Source organism: Lissotriton vulgaris, chromosome 10 (assembly GCF_964263255.1).
Source record: "Lissotriton vulgaris chromosome 10, aLisVul1.2, whole genome shotgun sequence".
NCBI classification, from domain to species: Eukaryota; Metazoa; Chordata; class Amphibia; order Caudata; family Salamandridae; genus Lissotriton; species Lissotriton vulgaris.
This window is the reverse complement of record NC_141698.1, coordinates 60,394,781-60,419,096: the sequence shown is the minus strand read 5'-3', so window position 1 is coordinate 60,419,096 and position 24,316 is coordinate 60,394,781. Positions and strand designations below refer to the sequence as shown.

The following is a 24,316-nucleotide window of genomic DNA, read 5'->3' as shown; positions in this document are numbered from 1 at the left end:
CTCCAACTTAACGTTGGCGAGCCGCAAGAGGAAAAACTCTGCTCCACGCTGCTCAGTGAAGTTTTTAGAAACTCCGCGCATTACGCCAAGCACGGTGTGGGCAAAACTCTGCAGGCGGAGCGAAGTTCACCGCCCACCCCTAGTGACAACAATTAAGCAGCTTCAACTGAAAGGCATCTAGCATGCCGTTATCTGGAACTGTTCCTCCCAAGAAGCACTAAGTATCCTCAAATATTGACACTATTATTTTCACAAAACCTGCTTCTTTTGCAAATTTTGAAAACGAGGTTACGCTTGATAAAATGTGCAATGTACTTCATGAGACATAATGGTTCCTGGGCCTACCATGGCCTAAGAAAGTTGTCAATTCAATAAAAAGCTTTCAAAAGAACGAAAAATTGCTTTCCAGCAGCTAAAAGTGTACTGTATACATTCTTAGTATTGTAATATGGTTTAATGTACTTCTTTCATGAGTACACTGCATTTAATCTGTTCTCTCACACATATAGAGTCTAGTTTAGCCCAATTAAATATGTTTCCATAAGTCTGAACGGAGGACCAGCCTTGCAGAAGCAAATTTCTGACTGTACAAAGCAGTTCATGGCGAAACACCCTTTGGGATTCTAGCAAAATGCACAGAACTGGAGCCCTCATTGGTGTCTAAAGAAAGGAATCGAACAGCAAACCCTTCCAGCGATCAAAAGGCGGCAGATGGGCCGCCCACCGAGCGCCTCGAGTTTGGGGATAATGACAACTTTGAAGACAGCCGCCATCAGCACAATCATAGCACAAGTCGGGGGATTGTTTCTATAGGCGTTGTGAGATTGCACCTGCTGTCTGTCACAGCTGCGCCTAGGCCGAGAGAAAACCAACTTGACAGGCGCCTTTGTAGCGCACACATTCTCCACAAGGGGTATCTTGGCGCTCTTGCATAATAGCTTGTGCTTCTTGCTGTTACCTATGTCAATGGAGATGTGTGTCAGGATAACAAGCACAGAAAATATACCACGAAAAAATATTGTATACGGAACATCGATGACCAAGAAATTGTAAAGCAAGCACAGATTTACTATTCTTAACCACGCATCAACGTATCTTGTGTGTGTATATATATATACATTCAAAGTACATATATGTGAAGGTAAGTATAGCAAACGTACACTTGCCTATATACGCCTGCCTTCACATACATTTGTGGTCAATGTTCTAGCTGTAGTATTTTTGAATCACAATAGTTAGAACTCAGTATTCTTATAGCATATATGAGACCTGGGAAGGATGAAAGGCAGAGTGGACGTGCATGCACTTCAACCTGCAACCATGGCCTCGAACACATTTCTGCAGCGAATGCATTAGTCCATCGACCCACCAGAGCAACGCGGTTGAGTACCCTAAAAAGGTACAGAGCTGTGTCCTCTATCCACGTGCTGAACTGTAGTGTTTTACGAGGTCCTTCGGGGAGTCAATTGACAGTAACAGATCTGACGCAGGCTTCGGCCGCGCGCAGATCTTAAAAAAACAAAAATAAAGGCTGTTAAACATAAGCATATACAGATTCACCATAAATGAATTGTTTTTGCGCGCAAACAGGATGATAATACTGTGAGCAGTGGCACACAGCGGCCGTCCCTGCGTTTGCCTGTGATTTAAACGAGCGCTGCCCCCTTAAGAGCGCTGCTTTCCGAGGGTCTCTCAGGCTCCGCATCAGCGGCTCGGACATGCCTAATGAATAGAAAGGAGCGCGAGGCGAAGCTGTGGAGGGCCTCGCTTCCAGGAGAGAGAGTGGGAAGCGAAGAGAGACAGGCGCTGAAAGAAAGAGAGTGCGGGAGGAGCGAGGAGCGAGGAGAGACAGGCGCTGGGAGAGAGAGGGGAGAGGAGAGGAGAGGAGAGACAGGCGCTGAGAGAGAGAGCGCGGGAGAGGGGCGAGGAGAGACAGGCGCTGAGAGTGCGAGTGGGGGGAGGAGCGAGAAGAGACAGTCGCAGAGAGAGAGTGCGAAAGAGGGGGAGGGGCGAGGAGAGACAGGAGCTGAGAGAGAGAGGTTGAGATAGAGTGAAAGGAGAGGATCAGAGAGAATGGAGAGGGGCAGGAGGGTAGGGAAGAGACAGAGTGGAAGCAGGGGGTGAGGGGAGAGCAGAGGCGCGGAAGGCGAGATTGTTGAAGGCGTTGAGGGAGACACGCAGTGGAGAGAGGGGACAGGGACCGAAGCTTATGGGGAGAGGAAAGGGGTGAGCGCCTGTGGGCAGAGAGGCACAGTAGGGTGGGGGAGAGAGTCGCGAACCACGAGCGGAGATAGAGAGACAGAGGGAGAGGAGTTCAGAGAGAGGGGGCATAGGAAAGCGTGGGGAAAGGGAGTGACGGAGGCTGGGCTGACAGGCGGGGAGCGGAGTGGGGAGAGGCAGAGGTGAGAGACAGAGGAGGGCGAGAGACACCTGTGACAGGGGTCTGGGCTGACAGAGGTCAGAGGCAGTGGCGAAGAGGAAGCAGGGGTGTGAGACAGCCGCCTAAGAGAGGGCAAGAGTAAAGAGAGGGGGAGGGAGGGCTGAGGCTGTGGAGCGGGAGAGGTAACGGAAGAAGGCAGAGGGGAGCAGGAGGCTCTTGAGCGGTAAGTTGGAGTGCCCGGAGGTTTTCTTAATCCCGCGTTAATGCACGCTCGAGGGGAGAGAGGGGGGAGGGGGTGGAAGAGGGAGTGATGCGGGGGCTCTTCCTGGAATCGCTGTGGAGACACCTGCTGATAATGTGAGAGGAGACATGTGTGGACGCAACGTCTCCTCCAAAGACAGGCAAACTCCAGCAGGAGACCAGCCCACCCACTCCTCCGCAGCACCCTATGCAGGGGGTGGGGGGTCCCCGTCCTACACACACGTTTGAGACATCTCTGTTCTCCCCTCTACTCACCCCTCATCCAGGGGAGACAGTGGAGCTCCTTCTCCAGAGCTGGGGAGCTCAAGGGCATTCAGGGATAGGTGAAAAGAACCCCCTCCTCCAGCGCTGGGAACTCACAATCATCCATGGTTAGGTGAAAGGAACTTTCCCCCTTCTCAAGAGCTAGGAACTCACAATCATCCATGGTTAGGTGAAAGGAACTTTCCCCCTTCTCAAGAGCTAGGAACTCACAGGCATCCATGGTTAGGTGAAAGGAACTTTCTCCCTTCTCCAGAGATGGGTACTCACAGTCATCCATGGTTAGGTGAAAGGAACTTTCCCCCTTCTCAAGAGCTAGGAACTCACGGACATTCATGGTTAGGTGAGAGGACCCCCCCTCCTCCAGAGCCAGGAACTCGCAGTCATCCAAGGATAGGTGAAAGGAACTTCCCCCATTCTCCAGACACTGGGAACTGACAGACATCCATGGTACATCCATGGTACATCCATGGTTAAGTGAAAGGAACTTTCCGACCCCCGGAGCTTTTGGAGCTCAGCCTCATTATTAGTGGGAAGAGAGGAGCTCCCCTCTAAACCTCAACACCTGAGCTAAGGAGCTCGGGACTTTAATGCTGAGACCAGGAGAGGTCTCCTCGGAGCTCCAGGCACTGGGGAGAGGAGGCTGAGAGACATCTGCGGAGGGGTGAGAGCTGGCAGCTCAGGCAGAGGCGCCGCGGGGTCTGAGACGGAGCTGAGCCTGAACGCTCCATCAGGGGAGCCGGGCGTCTCTTAGACTGCCCAACGCAAAGCCGGGCCACCGAGAGGGAAGAATAGAAGAGTGAGTGGGGACCTACAAGGAAGAGGAGGGAAGGCGAAAAAGAGGGGCTCACTCAGCAGCACTGCAAGGTGATCACTCAGCCGCTCCAGCTCCACTGTGACAAGAGTTTAGACAGTTGACTGTTTCTTCGGGGCTATTGTCCCTGAGATTAGACGCAGAACTGTCTCTTTAGCACCACTGAATAAGAGATACAACATATGGCTTTAATAAACCACGATATAAACAGTCATCAGGCAGGGAGCTGTCTCTTCTGCACTACAAGAACAAGCCACCAGGCTGGGAGCTCTCTCTTCTGCAGCACTAGAACCAGGCATCAAGCAGGGAGCTGTCTCTTCTGCACCACCAAACCAGCCATCGGGCTGGGAGCTGTCTCTTTTACACCACTAAACCAGCCATCAGACTGGGAGCTGTCTCTTCGACACCACTAAACCAGCCATCCAGCTGGGATATGTCTCTTTTGCACCACTAGAACCATCCATCAGACAGGGAGCTGTCTCTTCTGCACCACTAGAACAAGCCAACATGCAGGGAGCTGTCTCTTCTACATCAAAAGAACAAGCTATTAGGCAGGTAGCTGTCTTTTCTGCTCCACTAAACCAACCATCGGTATGGGACCTGTCTCTTTGGCGCCACTAGAACAAGCCATGAGACAGTTCCTTTAAGTGCCACTAATAACTGAGCCTGGACAGGGAGCTGTGTTTTCAGCTCCACTGTGGACCGAGACTACACGGGGAGCTGTCCCGTGAGCGTCAATGGTCACTGAGCGAGACAGGGAGCTACCGCGCAGCAGCGCCGGTCGCTGGATGTAGGCAAGACAGCTGTCTGTACAAGCAATCTGAGAGGAAACTTGGAACTGTCCATTTAGCACACTTGGCATCAGACAGAGGCTGTCTCTTTAGCACCAGGGTGTAAGAGACTGTACATGAGGCTGTTCCTTCTGCACCTGCCGGAACAAACAACAGACAGGGAACTTTCCTTTTACCGATCAAGAACTCCATGGATTAGAGAGGGAGCTGTCTCTTCAGCACCCACTGGCGCCATACACTAGGCAGGGACCTCTCCATTCAGCACCCACTGACGCCGGACTCTAGACAGGGAGCTGTCCCTTCTGCACCCACTGACTCCTGGGATTAGACAGGGAGCTGTCGCTTCCGCACCCACTGCAGCCAGGGATTAGGCAGGGAGCTGTCCATTCAGCACCCACTGACGCCTGGGATTAGACAGGAACATGTCACTTCAGCACCCACTGACGCCAGGGACTAGTGAGGGAGCTATCACTTCAGCACCCACTGACGCCAGGGATTAGACAGGGAGCTATCGCTTCAGCACCCACTGACGCCAGACTCTAGACAGGGAGCTGTCCATTCTGCACCCACTGACGCCTGGGATTAGACAGGAACATGTCACTTCAGCACCCACTGACGCCAGGGACTAGTGAGGGAGCTATCACTTCAGCACCCACTGACGCCAGGGATTAGACAGGGAGCTATCGCTTCCGCACCCATTGAAGTCAGGGATTAGACAGGGAGCTGTCCATTCAGCACCCACTGACACTAGACAGGGAGCTGTCCGTTCTGCGCCAACTGACTCAAGACACTTGACAGGGAGCTGTCCCTTCAGCACCCGTCACGCCAGGGACTAGTGAGGGAGCTTTCACTTCAGCACCCACTGACGCCAGGAATTAGAAAGGGAGCTGTCATTTCTGCGCCCATTGAAGCCAGGGATTAGACCGGGAGCTGTCCATTCAGCACTGACTGAGCCAGACACTAGGCAGGGAGTTGTCCCTTCATCCCCACTGATGCTAGGGATTAGACAGTGAGCTGTCCCTTGAGAGCCCACTGACGCCAGGGATTAGACAGGGAGCTGTCCCTTCAGCACACCCTGCCTCCAAGGATTAGACAGGGACTATCCTTTCAGCACTACTGACGCCAAGGAGTAGACAGGGAACTGTCCGTTCAGCACCCACTGACGCCAAGGATTATACAGTGAGTTTTCCCATCAGCACCCCCTGACACCAAGAATTAGAGTGGAAACTGTACTGTCAGCACCCACTGACGCCAGAGATTAGACTGGGAGCTGTCCCTTCAACTCCCACTGATACCAGGAATTAGACAGGGAGCTGTCCCTTCAGTACCCACTGACGCCATGGATCAGACAGAGAGTTGTCCCTTCAGCACCCACTGACGCCAAGGATTAGACAGGGACCTCTCCCTTCAGCAGCCACTGACGCCAGACTCTAGACAGGGAGCTGTCCCTTCTGCACCCACTGACGCCTGGGATTAGACAGGAACATGTCACTTCAGCACCCACTGACGCCAGGGATTAGACAGGGAGCTGTCGCTTCCGCACCCATTGAAGTCAGGGATTAGACCGGGAGCTGTCCGTTCAGCACCCACTGACACTAGACAGGGAGCTGTCCGTTCAGCGCCAACTGACTCAAGACACTAGACAGGGAGCTGTCCCTTCAGCACCCCGTCACGGCAGGGACTAGTGAGGGAGCTATCACTTCAGCATCCACTGACCCCAGGAATTAGAAAGGGAACTGTCATTTCTGCGCCCACTAAAGCCAGGGATTAGACCGGGAGCTGTCCATTCAGCACTGACTGAGCCAGACACTAGGCAGGGAGTTGTCCCTTCATCTCCCACTGATGCTAGGGATTAGACAGTGAGCTGTCCCTTGAGAGCCCACTGACGCCAGGGATTAGACAGGGAGCTGTCCCTTCAGCACACCCTGTCTCCAAGGATTAGACAGGGACTATCCTTTCAGCACTACTGACGCCAAGGAGTAGACAGGGAGCTGTCCGTTCAGCACCCACTGACGCCAAGGATTAGACAGTGAGTTTTCCCATCAGCACCCCCTGACACCAAGAATTAGAGTGTAAACTGTACTGTCAGCACCCACTGACGCCAGAGATTAGACTGGGATCTGTCCCTTCAACTCCCACTGATACCAGGAATTAGACAGGGAGCTGTCCCTTCAGTACCCATTAACGCATGGATTAGAAAGAGAGTTGTCCCTGCAGCACCCTCTAACTCCAGTGATTAGACAGGGTACTGTCCCTTCAGCACGCACTGACGCCAGAGATTACACAGGGAGCCGTCCCTTCAACACCCACTGATGCCAGGGATTAGACAGGGAGTTGTCCCTTGAGCACCCACTGACGCCAGACACTAGTCTGGGAGCTGTCATTTCGGCACCCACTGACGCCAAGGATTAGACAGGGAACTGTCCCTTGAGAACCCACTGACGCCAGGGATTAGACAAGGAGCTGTCCCTTCAGTACTACGGACTCCAAGAATTAGACAGGGAGCTGTCCCTTCATCACCCACTGACGCCAAGGATTAGACAGGGAACTGTCCCTTGAGAACCCACTGACCCCAGGGATTAGACAAGGAGCTGTCCCTTCAGTACCACGGACTCCAAGATTTAGACAGGGAGCTGTCCCTTCATCACCCACTGATGCAAAGGATTAGACAGGGAGCTGTCCGTTCAGCACCCACTGATGCCAAGGATTAGACAGGGAGCTGTCCCTTCATCACCCACTGATGCCAAGGATTAGACAGGGAGCTGTCCGTTCAGCACCCACCCTTCACACTTAGGTGCGATGTCATGATAGGTGGTGTCTAATTTGCATTATGTAGTGATAAAACGGCCTGGGCTCTAACATACCATGCTGTTTGATATGATTTGAATGACTGCCAAGGCTCTAATTTTGGGTGGCATGAACTGCCAAGTATTAGACAGGGACTATTTCCGTCAGCACTCACGAATGCCAGGAATTAAAATGGAAACTGTCTCGTCAGCACCCACTGACGCCAAGTATTAGACAGGGAGTTTTTCCGTTAGCACCCACTAACGCCACACATTAGAATGGAAATTGCCCCTTTAGCACCCACTGACGCCAGGGATTAGACAGGGATCTGTCTCTTCAGCCCCCATTGACGGAAGGGATTAGACAGAGGGCTATCCCTTCAGCGCCTGCGCATTCCAGGGAATAGACGGGGAACTGTCCCTTCAGCACCGCCGGTACTAGAGATTAGACAGGGAGCTGTCCCTTCAGCACCCACTAGCTCCATGGATTAGACAAATTGCTGTCCTTTCAGCAGCCACTGACTCTAGGGATTAGACAGGGAGCTGTCCTTTCAGCACCCACTGACTCTAGGGATTAGACAGGGAGCTGTCCTTTCAGCACCCACTGACACTAGGGATTAGACAGGGAGTTGTCCATTCAGCACCCACTGACGCCAAGGATTCGACAGGGAGCTGTACGTTCAGTACCAACTGACACCAAGGATTAGACAAGATGTTTTCCCGTCAGCACCCACTAACACCAGGGATTGGACAGGGAGCTGTGTCTTCAGCATCCACTGACGCCAAGTATTAGACAGGAAACTGTCCCTCCAGCACCCACTGACGCTAGGGATTAGACAGGGAGCTGTCCCTATAGAACCCACGGACGCCAGGGATTAGATAGGGAACTGTCCCTTCAACACAGCCGGTACAAGATATTAGACAGGAAGCTGTCCCTTCAACACCGTTGGTACCAGCCACAGCCGGCAGCTATTCCGTTAGCACTCACTGACTCCAGAGATTAGCTGTCTCTTCAGCACCCACTGGCACTCGAGACTAGACAGGGAGTAATCTCTGGCTGGACTTCCAGCTACCCGTTGATACCGTTGCAGCCAACGCGGTTCCCGAGACAGCAGCTCTCTCTGTGCATGCGAGGGGCTCTCGCCTAGGAGGGGCGTGAGGCGCGCAGGAGCCCCCGGCGCGCGCAGGCAGATGGAGGTGCGTGCTGCAGCAGCTGTCACTTCGGCAACAACTTCACCTGGAGCTACATCTGGCCCTGAAAGCACTCTCTTCTCTTTCCTTTCAGCTCCGAAGGGCTTCGAGGCGCTGAAGAGACCGGAGGCCGGGGAAGCGGACAGATGCCACCAGCCCCGATACTAAGGAGCCCTCGGCCCCTCCTTCAGCCTCCGCGCTGCCGCCACTCCCCTCCCGCGCCGCTCTTTAGGCGTGTTTAACACACACCCTGCCAGAGTCACCAACCACCGGCGCGGAAGACGTGCCCGCTCCGTCAGCAGCATCAGTGGGCGATGGGGCATTAATCACGGTCAGCGCCTCTGCTGCCTCTGGAGCTCCCAGCACCCATGAGGACTTTGGGGGAGACATGGACTTTCCTTCACGCGAGAGGACTAGGGCAGCGTGTTGGGGTGCCAGCCCCGGCCCCCGGGGGGCAGACGTGCTAGCGGCGCCCGCCAGCTGCTTCTCCGGGGTCACCTGCCCCCGGTGGATCTTCGCCCCTAGCGCCTGGCCCGCGTACCATGAAGCACTATGAGGGTGTGTGACAGAGGCGTCCAGATGCTGATCACCACCGTGGGTGCCTTCGCAGCCTTCAGCCTCATGACCATCGCCGTGGGCACCGACTACTGGCTCTACTCGCGGGGCGTGTGCCGCTCCAAGTCCAACAACGACAACGAGACGAGCCGCAAGAACGAGGAGGTGATGACGCACTCGGGGCTCTGGAGGACGTGCTGCCTGGAAGGTACCGGACCCCGGGGGGCTTGTCTTTAACGTGACATGTGTCGTGGCGCGACCCTAAGCTTTAACGCACCGTGGTATATAGACTGTGCATTAGCATGGCTGCCAGGGCTATAAGGTGTGTTGGCATGCCTGCCAGGGCTCTAATGTGTGATGGCATGACTGTCAGAACTTCAACGTGCAGTGGCATGAATGCCAGGACTCTAATGTGTTGTGACATGACAGCCAGGGCTCTAATGTGTGATGGCATGACAGCCAGGGCTCTAATGTGCGGTGGCATGACTGCCAGGGCTTCACTGTACAATGGCATGACTGCCAGGGCTCTAATGTGTGATGGCATGACAGCCAGGGCTCTAATGTGCGGTGGCATGACTGCCAGGGCTTCACTGTACAGTGGCATGACTGCCAGGGCTCTAATATTCTAACGTGTAGTGGCATGACTGCCATGGTTCTAATGTGTAACATGACTGCCAGTGCTCTAATGTTTGATGGCATGACTGCCAGGACTCTAGAGTGTAGTGGCATGGCTGCCAGGGCACTAATGTGCGGTGGCATGACTGCCAGGACTCTAATGTGTAGTGGCATGACTGCCAGGGCTCTAATGTGCGGTGGCATGACTGCCAGGACTCTAATGTGTAGTGGCATGACTTCCAGGGCTCTAATGTGTCATGTCATGACTTCCAGGGCTCTAATGTGTCATGTCATGACTGCCAAGGCTCTAATGTGCGGTGGCATGGCTGTCAGGACTCTAATATGTGTTGGCATCTCTGCTAAGGCTCTTATGTGTGGTGTCATGGCTGGCGGTGGCAGTATGTAGTGATATGACGGCCTGGGCTATAACATACCATGCTGTATGTATTGTGCATGACTGACAGGGCTATAATTTTGGATGGTATGACTGTCAGGCCTATAATGTGCACTGTGTAGCGATATGGCTGGGCTATATTGTCTACTATGTAGTGGTTTGACTGCCCGTGCTAAAACGTACCATGATATATGTGATATGCAATGCCATAACTGCCAGGGCTCTAATGTGTAGTGTCATGACTGCCAGGGATCTAATGTGCAGTGTCATGACTGCCAGGGCTCTAAAGTGCGAAGGCATGACTGCCAGGGCTCTAATATGCGAATGCATGACTGCCAGGGCTCTAATGTGCAGTTGCATGACAGCCAGGGCTCTAATGTGCCGTGGCATGACTGCCAGGGCTTCACTGTGCAGTGGCATGACTGCCAGGGCTCTAATGTGCACTATGTCGTGATATGACTGGGCTATATTGTCTACTATGTAGTGCTTTGACTGCCTGTGCTATAACGTACCATGATATATGAGATATGCAATGCCAAAACTGCCAGGGCTCTAATGTGTACTATGCAGTAATTTGACTGGCTAGACTATAATGCACCATCGAACATATGGCGTGCAACGACATGACTGACAGTGCTCTAATATTCAATGGAATGGCTCTCAGGGCTATAATGTGTAGGCGCATGACCAGGGAATAACATGCCATGGTGCATATGATGTTCTATGGCTTGGCTGACAGGGCTCCGATTTCCGATGGCATGACTGCCAGAGCAGGCATCGAATGTGTACTATTTAGTGATATGACTGTCTTGGTTACAATGTAACATGGTGCAAATATGATGTGCAATGGCATGACTGCCAGGGCTCTAACGAGTTCTATCTATTGATATGACTATCTGGGCTATACTGTGTAGTACGCAGTGATACGACTGCCTGAACTATAACTTACCATGGTGTATATATAATGTGCAATGGCATGACTGTCAGGGCTGTAATGTGCGTTGACATGACTACCCGGGCTCTAATGTGTGATTGCAATGCTATCAGGGTTATAATGTGTAATGGAAACGCTTTCAGTGCTCCAATGTGCGATGGCATGACAACCAGGACTTTTATATATAATGGAATGATTGTCAGGGCTCAAATGCGCGATGGCATGACTGCCAGGGCTATAATGTATAATGGGATGTTTGCCAGGCCTCTAATGTGTGATGGCAGGACTGCCAGGGCTCAAATGCGCGATGGCATGACTGCCAGGGCTATAATGTATAATGGGATGTTTGCCAGGCCTCTAATGTGTGATGGCAGGACTGCCAGGGCTCAAATGCGCGATGGCATGACTGCCAGGGCTATAATGTATAATGGGATGTTTGCCAGGCCTCTAATGTGTGATGGCAGGACTGCCAGGGCTCAAATGTGTGATGGCATGACTGCCAGGGCTATAACATACAATGGGATGATTGACAGGGCTCCAATTTGTGATGGCATGACTGCCTGAACTATAACGTACCATGGTGTGTATATATAATGTGCAATGGCATGACTGTCAGGGCTGTAATGTGCGTTGACATGACTACCCGGGCTCTAATGTGTGATTGCAATGCTATCAGGGTTATAATGTGTAATGGAAACGCTGTCAGTGCTCCAATGTGCGATGGCATGACAACCAGGACTATCATGTATAATGGAATTTTTGACAGGGCTCCAATGTGCATAGCATGACTGCCAGGGCTCGAATGTGTGATGGCATGACTGCCAGTGATATAATATATAAAATATAATAGAATGATTGTCAGGGCTCAAATGCACGATGGCATGACTGCCAGGACTATAATGCATAATGGGATGTTTGCCAGGCCTCTAATGTGTGATGGCATGACTGTCAGGCCTCTAATGTATGATGGCAGGACTGCCAGGGCTCAAATGTGTGATGACATGACTGCCAGGGCTATAATATATAATGGGATGATTGACAGGGCTCCAATTTGTGATGGCATGACTGCTAGGGCTATAATATATAATGGGATGATTGCCAGGCCTCCAATGTGATATAGCATGACTGCCAGGGCTCGAATATGTGATGGCTTGACTGCCAGTGATATAAGATATAATAGAATGATTGTCAGGGCTCAAATGCGCGATGGCATGACAGCCAGGGCGATAAATGTATAATGGGACGATTGCCAGGGCTCCAATGTGTGATGGCATGACTGTCAGGCCTCTAATGTGTGATGGCATGACTGCCAGGGCTCAAATGTGTGATGACATGCCTGCTAGGACTATGATGTATAATGGGATGTTTGTCAGGCCTCTAATGTGTGATGGCATGACTGCCAGGCCTCTAATGAGTGATGGCATGACTGACAGGGCTCAAATGTGTGATGACATGACTGCCAGGGCTATAATATATAATGGTATGGTTGCCAGGGCTCCAAAGTGTATTGCATGACTTCCAGGGCTATGATGTATATTGGGATGATTGCCAGGGCTCCAATGTGTGATGGCATGACTGCCAGGGCTATAATATGTAATGGGATGGTTGCCAGGGCTCCGATGTGTGATGGCATGACTTCCAGGGATGTAATGTGTGATGTCATGACTGTCAGGGCTATAATGTATAATTTAATGTTTGCCAGGGCTCCAATGTGTGATGGCATGACTGCCAGGGCTATAATGTATAATTTAATGATTGCCAGGGCTCTAATGTGCGATGGCATGACTGGCAGGGTTCTCATGTGTACTATATGGTGATATGACTCTTTGGGTTATTATAATGTACCATGATACATGATATGTGATGCCATGATTGTTTGTGCTCTAATGTGCGATGGCATGGATGCAGGGTATAATGTGTTAGGGCATGAGTGCCAGGGCTCAGGGTGTAATATGTAATCGCATTACTGGCTATACTATAACATGTAATGGTGTGTCGCCCTGGGCCATATTGCCTCAATGCACATCTAACTGGGCTTCAGTGTTTACAGACATGAGTACAGGTGCGATAATGCGTACTGACGTCACTGGCTGGAGTGTAATAGGCCGTCGCTACGTGGCACACTGCAGCATAGTGCCAGAGGGCACGCACCTGGACTGTTCCTGTCTGATGAGAAATGGCGTGCCTGCCTGTGTGTATGATGTGCAGTGTCTGATGTATGCCTGCCTGGGCTATACTGCATCCTGGCATTCCTGCCTATCTACAGGGTGTAATTGTAGGGCAGCCAGGGCTGCGACAAGCCTCGTGCACGGCTGCATCACACCGGTTGTAATGTATGAATGAACTGACTAGAATGGTGCACGCCCAATGCATTCACAGGCGCCCATTCACTGCGTTCCTGGGCTGTAATGGTATACTTGCCTCTGTGATCACGTGCATGCCTGGGCTCAGCGGGTTTGCCATCAATGAGTAAGTGTCTTCTGTGAATATCAAAATGAGTAAGTTACTCAAAATGAGTAAGTTACTCATTTTGGTATTCACAGAAGGCACTTACTCATCAATGAGTAAGTGCCTTCTGTGAATACCAAAATGAGTAAGTGCCTTCTGTGAATACCAAAATGAGTAAGTGCCTTCTGTGAATACCAAAATGAGTAAGTGTCTTCTGTGAATATCAAAATGGTAGTAAGTTTAGGATTTTGTCTAAAATTAGTTCTGTGAATCGGGCCCAGAAACTGCACTCACTCGCTCTCACTCACTTACCCACTCACTCAGTCATAAACTGACTCATTTATACACTCAATCTCCCACCCATACACTCATGCATTAATTCACGTCCTCACTGACACACTAAACCTTTCCTCACTGAATCACTTTATCACTCGCTCACTGCTCATTCTCTTGCTCACTCACACATCCACTCACCCACAAACTCACGCTTTAAATCACTCACACATTCCCTCAACCCCTCACTCGTGCATTCACTCAATCATCCTCATTCACATACTCACGTAATAACTTTCACTCATTTGATCACTCACACATTCACACTTCCACTCACGTGCTCATTCACTCACGTATTCACTCAGCCATTCACTTACTCGTTCACTTACATACTTGCTATTTCACTCACTCTTTCACTCACTCACTCAATCACTCACTGATTATTTTAATCATTTACTCAATCCCTCATTATGTTTCTTACTCATTCACCCACTCTTTCACACCACTCACTCACTCACTCACACTGACTCACTCATACAGTACTAGTGCCCTGCGTGCATGGGCTCAAATACTTGGGCTCTGGAATCACACAGCAGTGGAGGGCACTCCACAGACTGAAGTGGAGGGTACGCTACAGACTGCAGTGGAGGGCACTGCACAGACTGCAGTGGATGGCACTCAACAGAGTGCAGTGGAGGGCACACCACAGACTGAAGTGGAGGGTACTGTACAGACTGCAGCAGAGGGCACGCCACACACTGAAATGGAGGGCACTGCACAGACTGCAGTGGAGGTCACTCCACAGACTGCAGTGGAAGGCACTTTACAGACTGCAGTTGAGGGCACTGCACAGACTGCAGTGGAGGTCACTCCACAAGATATGCAACACGGTTGAATAAATTATGTAGCAAGGAATTGAAACTATGCAGCAAACGGCGCCTTTTTCCATTAAAATATCGCTAAAGAACAGTGCAGCACATGCCACGTTTATGATGTGTGTCAGGAGTACTTTAAGATTCTTAAAAGTGATGCGTCATATTTATGATTCTTCTAAAATTCGGACGAGTTTTGCCATAACTGCAGCTTTGGGAGCAATGTCTGTATTGTGAACAAAAACTTGTGTTAATAGTGAAATGCAAAAAAAATTTGAAAAAGAAGAAGAAATCATTCAAGCCACCCGGAATTATATTTCTGCTTTCAATGTTTAATCATAAACCAGCCCGGGCTGTAATGGTGATAATGCCTGGTCTTCAATAGTGAAAGTGCTTTGTTTTCAAATATTGAAGGAGCCTTACCTCTTAAGGAAAAGAGACTGTACATAAAAGGTAACCGGCTTCAAATGGTGAACATTCCCGTGCTCTAAGAGTAGTTGTGCATGGCAGGAATAGTGAACGTGCCTTGGCTCTTATGGTGAAAGTGTCTGGGCTCTTATGGTGAAAGTGTCTGGGCTCTTATGGTGAAAGTGCCTGGCTCTTATAGTGAGAGTGCCTCGGCCGTAACAGTGGTCGAGCTGTGGAGTTGAATGTGTCCAGGCTCCGACGTTAAAAGAGCCTTAAGTGTAAGGGTGAAAGTGCCTGGGCTCTAGTGGTGAAAGTGCCTGGGCCTAATGGTGAGTGTGCTTAGACTTTATCAGTAAAAATGACAGGGCTTTAATAGCAAATGACCCTGAGCTGTACTGGCAAAAGGACCTGGGCTCTAAAAGGAAAAGTGCTGGGGCTTTGGCATGGAGAGGACCAGTTCTCTATTAGTGAACGTCTTGAGGCTCTTGTCGAGAAAGCACCCAGGCTGGAAAGGTAAAAGCACCGAGGAGTAATGGTGAAGGGGTCTGGGCCTGGTCTCTAATAGTGAAATCACCCGTATTTAACGGGGAAACAACATAAGCTATAATGGTTAAAACACTTGAGGTGCAACGGCGAAAGCCTGGGCAGGGATTACGAATGTCCTTTGGTACTAATGGTGAAAGTGCTGATTTCGAATGGTGAAAGTGATGGGTTTCTAATAGTGAAAGTGCCACGGCTCAAATCGTGAAAGTGACTGGGGTGTGATAATGAAAGTACTGGGCGGTAAAGGCGAAAGTGCCAGGGCTCTAATAATGAAAGCACCTGGGCTGTGACGGTGACCTGTCCTGAGCTCTGTGGTGAAAGTGCCGAGCTCTAATGGAGGGGATTCCAGGTCTCAATTAGTGAATGTGCTGGGGCTTTAGTGGTGAAAGCACCCGTGCTTTAAAGGTGAAAGCATTTGGGCTCTGATGGTGAAAGTGCCTGGACTCTACGGGTGAGAGTGCCTGGCTTCTAAAAGTGAAAGGAACAGACTTTAATAGTGATAGCAGCTCTACTGTAATGGTAGAATGGATCAGTGCTGTGAACACCCGCGCATTACTTGTTATGCTCGTGCACGTGCTGCGCTAGTTACCAGCCCGTGGTGATAGATCAGGGCTCTTAAGAACACGCGCGTGCTGAGTGACAGCTCTCGTGGCGGACCGCTTCCTCCTGAGAGCTGGGGTCCGCTGCTCCAGGGGAGCTGTGCCTTCCTGGCCGTGACGTGACCTGTCTAACCTTCCTTCGTAGAGACGATACGAAAGCGCAAAGCGGTCTCTTCCGCATTATACACCGTTTTGGGCGGGGTGTGTCCTTTCAGCCACTATGCATTGGAGGTTCTCTCCCCCCTCGAAGAGCTGACGGGGGTCACGGGCTTTCAACTTCAGCACCGCAGGCCTGGGACAGCTGCCCCGAGAGACGTCATCGATGCAACTAGGCGCGGGAAGCACTGCCCACTGTGAAACAGGGCAGTAGCACCAGAGGTGTCCCGTCAGCACCACAGGGCAGGAGCAGGAGAGACGCTACTTCGACACCACAGTGCAGGAGCACTTGAGGTGTCCCGTCAGCACCACAGGGCAGGAGCAGGAGAGATGCTACTTCGACACCACAGGGCAGGAGCAGGAGAGATGCTACTTCGACACCACAGTGCAGGAGCAGGAGAGATGCTACTTCCACACCACAGTGCAGGAGCACTTGAGGTGTGCCATCAGTACCACAGGGCAGGGGCACGAGAGATATCCCGTCAGCACCACAGGGCAGACGCACCAGAGCTGTCTCGTCAACCACAGGGCAGGAGCACTAGAGGTGTCCCGTCAGCACCACAGGGCAGGGGCACGACACACGCCACTTTGTCACCACAGGGAAGGGGCACGAAAGATGTTCCTTCCACACCACAGGGCAGCAGCACAACAGATCTCCCTTTCAACCACAGGGCGGCATCGCGAGTGACTCTCCGTCCAGACCACATTTCAGGAGCTTTGGGCGGGAGCCCTGTTTCCCACCCCATACAGCTATGCTGTCAGTCACTGACCCTGCCCAATCAGCCTCATGCAGCCAGGAGGGCTGGTTTCAGCTACTAGCGTTAGACTGCTATTCTGATGCTGTCTCTAAAAGTTGGAGTTCGTACATGAGTGCAGTCTCCTCAGCACCTGAGACCTCATGGATCTGCTGCAGACCTGTCGAGGCAGCACCGAGGATTAGACATCTGAGCTGTCTCTTTTGCACCCAGCAGTTGGATGGTTATTCCGGTGCTCTCTGTTAGATTTGGAGTTCGTACACGAGAGCTGTCTCTTCAGCTCCTGAGATCTCATGATTTGCTGCAGAGCTGTCATGGCAGCACATTGGCTTGATATTGGAGCTGTCTATCTTGCGCCTAGCATTCGAATGGTTATATTGGCGCGGCCTCTCGCAGTTTGAGTTCGTACATGAGTGCAGTCTCCTCAGCACCTGAGATCTCATAGATCTGCTGCATGGCGGCACTCAGGATTTGAAATCACAGCTGCCTCTCCTGTGCGCTGTGACTGGGTGATTAGACTGGTAGAGTCTCTTTGTGCTGAGGTTCATGCATGAGCATTGTCTCTTTGCCATCTCCGATTTCATGGATCCAGTGCTGATTTGCCCTGGCAGCACAATTGCTTGGACTTCGAATCCATCTCTCCTGTGCCTTCAAGGTGGGTGATTAGAGCGGCTCCTACTGTGAAATCAATTGCCTCTCCTTGAGGGTTGGGGCCAAGAAAAGGCCCTTCTCAGGCACTGCCTCTTAAACTGTGGAACTGTTGGCCTGCTCTGAATTGACTAGGGTGCTAAGAAACATGCAAACTAGTGAAAAGAAATGCCAGTCGGAAGAGTTTAAGGTTTGTCCGTTCTGCTGCCAGGCCGTCTGTGGATGATATCTGGTGGGTTGGGACACTTACCGTAAATTGTGTTTTTGTAAGGATACAGTTGATGGTCATACGAGCTCCAGGTGTCGAATGAGAATCGGAATGTTAAGAGTTTAGCCAACCATGTGTGACATCAATGCTTGCAAGTTTTGTAACATGTAGGGAGTCTACTGATCACAGCCACCAAAGCAGAGCTCCTGGTGTAGGAGCTCCTATTTTATTACCAAAGGACGCATTTTCCCCTAAAGATCTTCTACATACATAAGAGGCTCTTCTATTACTTAAACACTGTTGTCTCAGGAAGAGTTTCCTCTTTGCTTTCCTGTGGGGCTGATCACACCATAGATCATACTATATACATTTGGAGTGATGAACTAACAAGTTTATCTCTGGTCTCTCCGGAACGTCACATATCACAATTTCATGTTCAAGTGAGGAGTGTATGTACAGACTGTTAAAACCTGCCAGTCCCTTACAATTGTATATTCAGACTCTGGATTAATGACACTAAAAACGTTGCTATTTAATTGAAAGCCATGATCCCACGTTAAAAGCTACAATCATTGGGCCCGATTCACTGAAATAACTTAAGACAAAATCCTAAACTTACTACTTTTGGTATTCACAGAAGTTAAGATTTTGTCTTAAGTTTGTCTTAAGACAGACTTAAGACAAAATCCTAACTTAAGTCTGTCTTAAGTCTGTCTTAAGACAAACTTAAGACAAAATCCTAACTTCTGTGAATACCAAAAGTAGTAAGATTAGGATTTTGTCTTAAGTTAGTTCTGTGAATCGGGCCCATTCATTGCAACATATGCACTTGCATTTCAAACTCTTGCTGTTCACTGGGTGCTCTGTGTTAACACTAAAGACCCCGATCTCCACTGTAAATGACTGAGATTTCCGTTCACATCATGGTTAATCCCAAGTGATGGATTTGATGCCCCGTTGAAAATTAACATCACCCAAATACATCTTCTAAACAGTTGAAAGCAGTCATCTTCCAGTGATGACCCCAATATCCCAAAGATGATTCGTCCTTCTATAGAAGGTTCCGTGAATATCCTAATCGTCCATCAATAGGTTTGATCTCCCTTTGAAAATGTTGGTCTTTCATTCACAGCTCTGATCTTGCATTGAGTTTTCGGATCTCCCTTCAATAGCTTTGATCTTCCAGTGACAGATTCAGTCTTTTGGTGAAGGCTTAAATCTTTTAATCTTCTACAAATAACTCTGAACCTGGTTTAGAGTTTGGTGGGTGGAGTACAGTCCGTCAGGTGGCAGAGGATACCACCACCTTGGCGGATGACAACCTGCCAAATTTTATATAGTTTTCTCTGTACATTGAATTGAAATGCCATCACACCGGTTACATGCTGTTCACCAAGCTTTTAAACTTTTTTGTTTTTCCAAAACAAACTCCCAAAGTTGAAAAACAAAAAAACAAATGATCCGAAGCTGGGAATTTTCTCACAGGGTGAAGGAGTCATTATAGCTTTCCTCTGTCCCCCACCACCAAGTGTTTCATTACAGAGTCCATCTTAAATAGGGAACGCAGTTTATCTCCGACTGCCTCTACTTGGTTGAGCTATTGGAGAAAGTATTCCAAGATAAAAGTGTATGTCCAACTTTTTAAATACACAGCACCCTGTCCTATGGGTGGTTTAGGGCATTCCCTAGGGGTGACCTATATGTATCGAAAAGGAAGGTTTAGACGTGGCAAAAGGTTTATTTTGCAAGGTCGAAATGGCAATTTAAACTGACACATAGGCTGCAATAGCAGGACTGAGCCGTTTAAATAGGATACTTCAGTGGATGGCACAACCAGTGCTGTGGGCTCACTAGTAGCATTTAATTTAAGGGTCCTTAGTACAAGTAGTACCACTTTACTAGGGACTTATAGGTCAATTATATGTGCTAATTGGATGTAAGCCAGTTTCTCTATGTTTAAAGCAGGGAGAAGAAGCACTTTAGCTTGGTTAGAAGTGGTAAAGTGCTTAGTCCTAAAAGCCAACAAAAACAGGTTAAGAAAACAGGGGGGTGAAGGCAAAACGTTTGAGGATGACCCTGCAGAAAGGGGCAAGTCCAACAATCATGTTCGAATATTTGATTCCTTATCATTTTATCACTGTGAAAATGTTAAGTTCCATTTAGAAGGCCACGGGTCCTCCGGAACGGCTCCTGGCTAGCACTTTGCACTCAGGCAAATGGTGCACAGGGATCCATTTTCACTAAAGATGAAGGAGGTACACTAACAACCCAAGCACTTTAGTGCTGCAGTCAGGCACTTTTACTGTTAGACTCCAGGCCCGTTATATATTACAGGGGGGGGGGGCTTCTACCACTAGAGATCTGACACCACCACCATCACCGGGTGGAGAGGTAAACACTATCGAGCTAACAGCTCTACTGCCGCAGCCAGACACTTTTACAGTTACCGACAGGCAATTTTATTACTACAGTCCAGGCCGTCAATCATTCGAGCTCGGACACTTTCACAATTACAGCTTAAGCAGATAAATCACAACCCAATCACTTTACTGCTGCAGACAGACAGTGTTACATTTACAGACATACATTTATATATTATAATGTGGAGCCCCAGGCTGCTCATATATCCTCACCCTTCAATGGCAGGGAACCTTTGGCACCTCATATACCCTCACTCACCAATAGTAGGGAACCCTTGGCTCCTCTTATACCCTCACCCACCAATTGTAGGGAACCCTCGGCTCCTCTTATACCCTCACCCACCAATAGTAGGGAACTCTCAGCTCCTCAAATACCCTCACCCACCAATAATAGGGAACCCTCTTCTCCTCATGTACCCTCACCCACCAATGGTAGGGAACTATCGGCTCCTCATATACCCTCACCCACCAATAATAGTGAACCCTCAGCTCCTCATATACCCTCACCCACCAATAATAGGGAACCATCAGCTCCTCATATACCCTCACCCACCAATAATAGGGAACCATCAGCTCCTCATATACCCTCACCCACCAATAATAGGGAACCCTCAGCTCCTCATATACCCTCACCCACCAATAATAGGGAACCATCAGCTCCTCATATACCCTCACCCACCAATAATCGGGAACCATCAGCTCCTCATATACCCTCACCCACCAATAATAGGGAACCCTCTTCTCCTCATGTACCCTCACCCACCAATAATAGGGAACCATCAGCTCCTCATATACCCTCACCCACCAATAATAGGGAACCCTCTGCTCCTCATATACCCTCACCCACCAATAATCGGGAACCCTCTGCTCCTCATATACCCTCACCCACCAATAATAGTGAACCCTCTTCTCCTCATATACCCTCACCCACCAATGGTAGGGAACTATCGGCTCCTCATATACCCTCACCCACCAATAATAGGGAACCCTCTGCTCCTCTTATACCCTCACCCACCAATAATAGGGAACCCTCTGCTCCTCATATACCCTCACCCACCAATAATCGGGAACCCTCTGCTCCTCTTATACCCTTACTTACCAATAGAAGGGAACCCTCAGCTCCTCATATACCCTCACCCACCAATAGTAGGGAACCCTCAGCTCCTCATATACCCTCACCCACCAATGGTAGGGAACTCTCAGCTCCTCATATACCCTCACCCACCAATGGTAGGGAACTCTCAGCTCCTCATATACCCTCACCGACCAACAGTAGAGAACCCTCGGTTCCTCTTATACCCTCACCCACCAATAGTAGGGAGCCCTCGGCTCCTCATATACCCTCACCCACCAATAGTAGGGTCATATACCCTCACCCACCAATAATAGGGAACCCTTGATTCCTCATATACCCTCGCTCACCAATAGTAGGGTCATATACCCTCACTCACCTATAATAGGGAACCCTCAGCTCCTCATATACCCTCACCCATCAATGATGATGTTTCTTTCTGTTCCGGGGCGGGACTTCCACAGAGTGGTGTAACCTGGAAACATGGTGAGGCCATCTTCCAAGTTTTGCAAATTATGGCCACCCTTGAGTCTCATGAAAAGTAAACCTATTCACTACTACAGCCTCATTAATTGAACATCCGGTTTGAGCTTTCATTACCCAAATGTTGATTGTTTTTCCGATTAACAGGATACACCATTGAATTCTGTCACTATGAAAGTAGAGCTACCTCTGAGAAGGCGTGGTTGTTATTCGGAACCGTGCAGAGGAGATTTCAGCTAGAATGCGGTTGTGGGTGAGCAGATATGCCGAGGGCTGCCACGCTGCCGGCCGGCCACGGCGTAGAGGCAGCCAGCAGTGACTCAGAGGTGAGTCACGCGCCCTGCTGCTGCGAGGAATGAGGGTCGGCAGGGGTTGGGGGTTGACAGACTGGGTGAGACGCGGAGCCCCTTTAGACACTGCTGCAACAGATGAGATCTGGCAGAAGGGCAGAACTCCCTGTCCCGGCTGAATGACTCCCTCGCCAAACGCCTCACTTCCGGGAATAAGAAAACTGAGGAAGGACTAGGCTGTGGACAGAGAACTGGCTTAGTAACAAGAGTGGGGGAGTTTAATCAGCTCTACGGTGTGATAGAAAACCGTTGGGTTGGTTCAAATATGTGTTTTAAGAGTGAAGGCAGGATTGGCACTTCAGTCCACACTTGGGGTGCTCCTAAGTCCCCCAGCTCCTTGTATTTCAGTAAATATTCTCATTATTGCATGGCATCTAAACTTTGTGAATCCAAAGTCAATTCTCCACAGTATGCAAATTACATATTCCTCACCAATGGCTCATACGTTTGTGATGGAGCTTCAAAGGACTGAGACTGGCACAGAGCCGGAGGGGCTTCGTGGTTTGGCCTCACTTTATGAACCATCCAATGTGTGGCTAATAGTAATGATAGGAGGCTGAACAACCAGTCAGTAAAGAAGTTCATTGAGACGTGCAAGGTTTAAGACCTGGTTAAAGAAGCATGCTATGCCCAACCCTAAGATCATCATCAACACCAACCATCCCCTGCACAACTACCGATCTGGCTTCAGATGACGCTGGAGCAAAGACAGGCACATTACACGACGTGGCGCACACTGGACGGCTCAAGGCATTGGTCAAGGGCTTGGAAACGGTCATTGTTGAAGAAGACTAGATGAGACACGTTAACTTTACAGAATCTTTCACTGGAGGGTATGAGACAAAGGCAGGCAATTTCAGGCAGTCCCTGGATGTGAGCTTGCTGAGTCATAGTCTGGATGACTCAGCATGCATCACATAGTTATGGAACCATGCCTTTAAGGGCCCATCGATACATCAGGTAGCGACCCAGCCAATGGATGTTTTCTTAGCAAGGTTTAGTCATTCCCTGTGTAGCTTACCATAGGGTCTTTTCTCTTACTATTACAATTCTGATACTACATTTTAACACCTAAAGTACATAACAAAATGATAGTTTAAGTAATTATTACCATGTTGGATTTAATATAATTTCACTAAAAGTGTCTTTATTAAACATTTTATAACAGTTTCTCAACCAAATGTTTTTAAGAAGTTTTCTTTCCTATCAATAGCATGTGATCAAAATATGTTCTGCAGAGACATTGAGGGGAACATTTACAAGCCCCTTGCGCCACTTTTGCGTCACTTTTAACATGTGAAAAGTGACGCAAAATTGGCGCAAGGGGCTTGTAAATCTGCTTCAGAAAAAAGACAACGGTGGAGGATTCCCAACAGAACAGCACCTGGTCAAATATTCTCACAGTATTAGTTTAAACCCACACTATAATATATGGGAAAATCTGTGTGCACACTTCTAAAACACCCACCGTTACAATGTTGGTTCAAGACATGAACTATAGTATACTTTAAACAAGGTCAAGGTGCACCACTTTAGAATTTGTAGACACTGATAACTTTGATGAGGTTAACAGCAATAATCACATTAGTTTGTTACTTGTGTTCTTTTAGAGTTCTTTATTGAGTTCAGTTGAGAGTAAAAAAACACACACAGGAGCTACAGCCGACGCGTTTCGTCCTCTTGGGACTTCTTCAGGGCACAATAAAGGGTGAGTTAATGTCCTTGTATCTTCTCCCGCAGTTATTTGGATTCGTAGAATTGTCTGTGACGCAAAACTGTGCTCAAATAGGCATCCTGTTCAACAAAATAGTTTTCTGTGGAGGAATCTGATCTGACCACTCTGTTCTTGATCTTAGGAGAAATGTATCTATTTGTAGTAGCGGTCTGCAACAGCTCTTTTATAGCGGGATTTCAATGTTGTACATATAATTCTCATCAAAATATGGGTGATAGTCCAAAATAGAGCTGGAACCAGGGTAAAAAAGCATGGGATGTGGATTCTGTCTGACTATCTATAATTGTTAACTTGTTGTAGAGGGATTGTTTATTGATCCTCCTGCTTGGACACTCTTGATAAAGTGAGCCAAAACATCCCCTGG

General features: G+C 49.4%; 1 protein-coding gene across 1 annotated transcript in view; it reads left to right on the top strand.

The window, feature by feature from the left end:
- The first annotated feature begins 2,477 nt into the window (after positions 1-2,477).
- The window catches only part of CACNG3 (calcium voltage-gated channel auxiliary subunit gamma 3), a 244,065-nt gene continuing 222,226 nt past the window's right edge, over positions 2,478-24,316 (top strand). The window contains exons 1-2 of the mRNA XM_086940460.1: positions 2,478-2,603; positions 8,579-9,247. Of these exons, the coding sequence (XP_086796586.1) occupies positions 9,037-9,247 (211 nt within the window). The 5' untranslated portion in view covers positions 2,478-2,603; positions 8,579-9,036. The remainder of the gene's footprint in view (positions 2,604-8,578; positions 9,248-24,316) is intronic.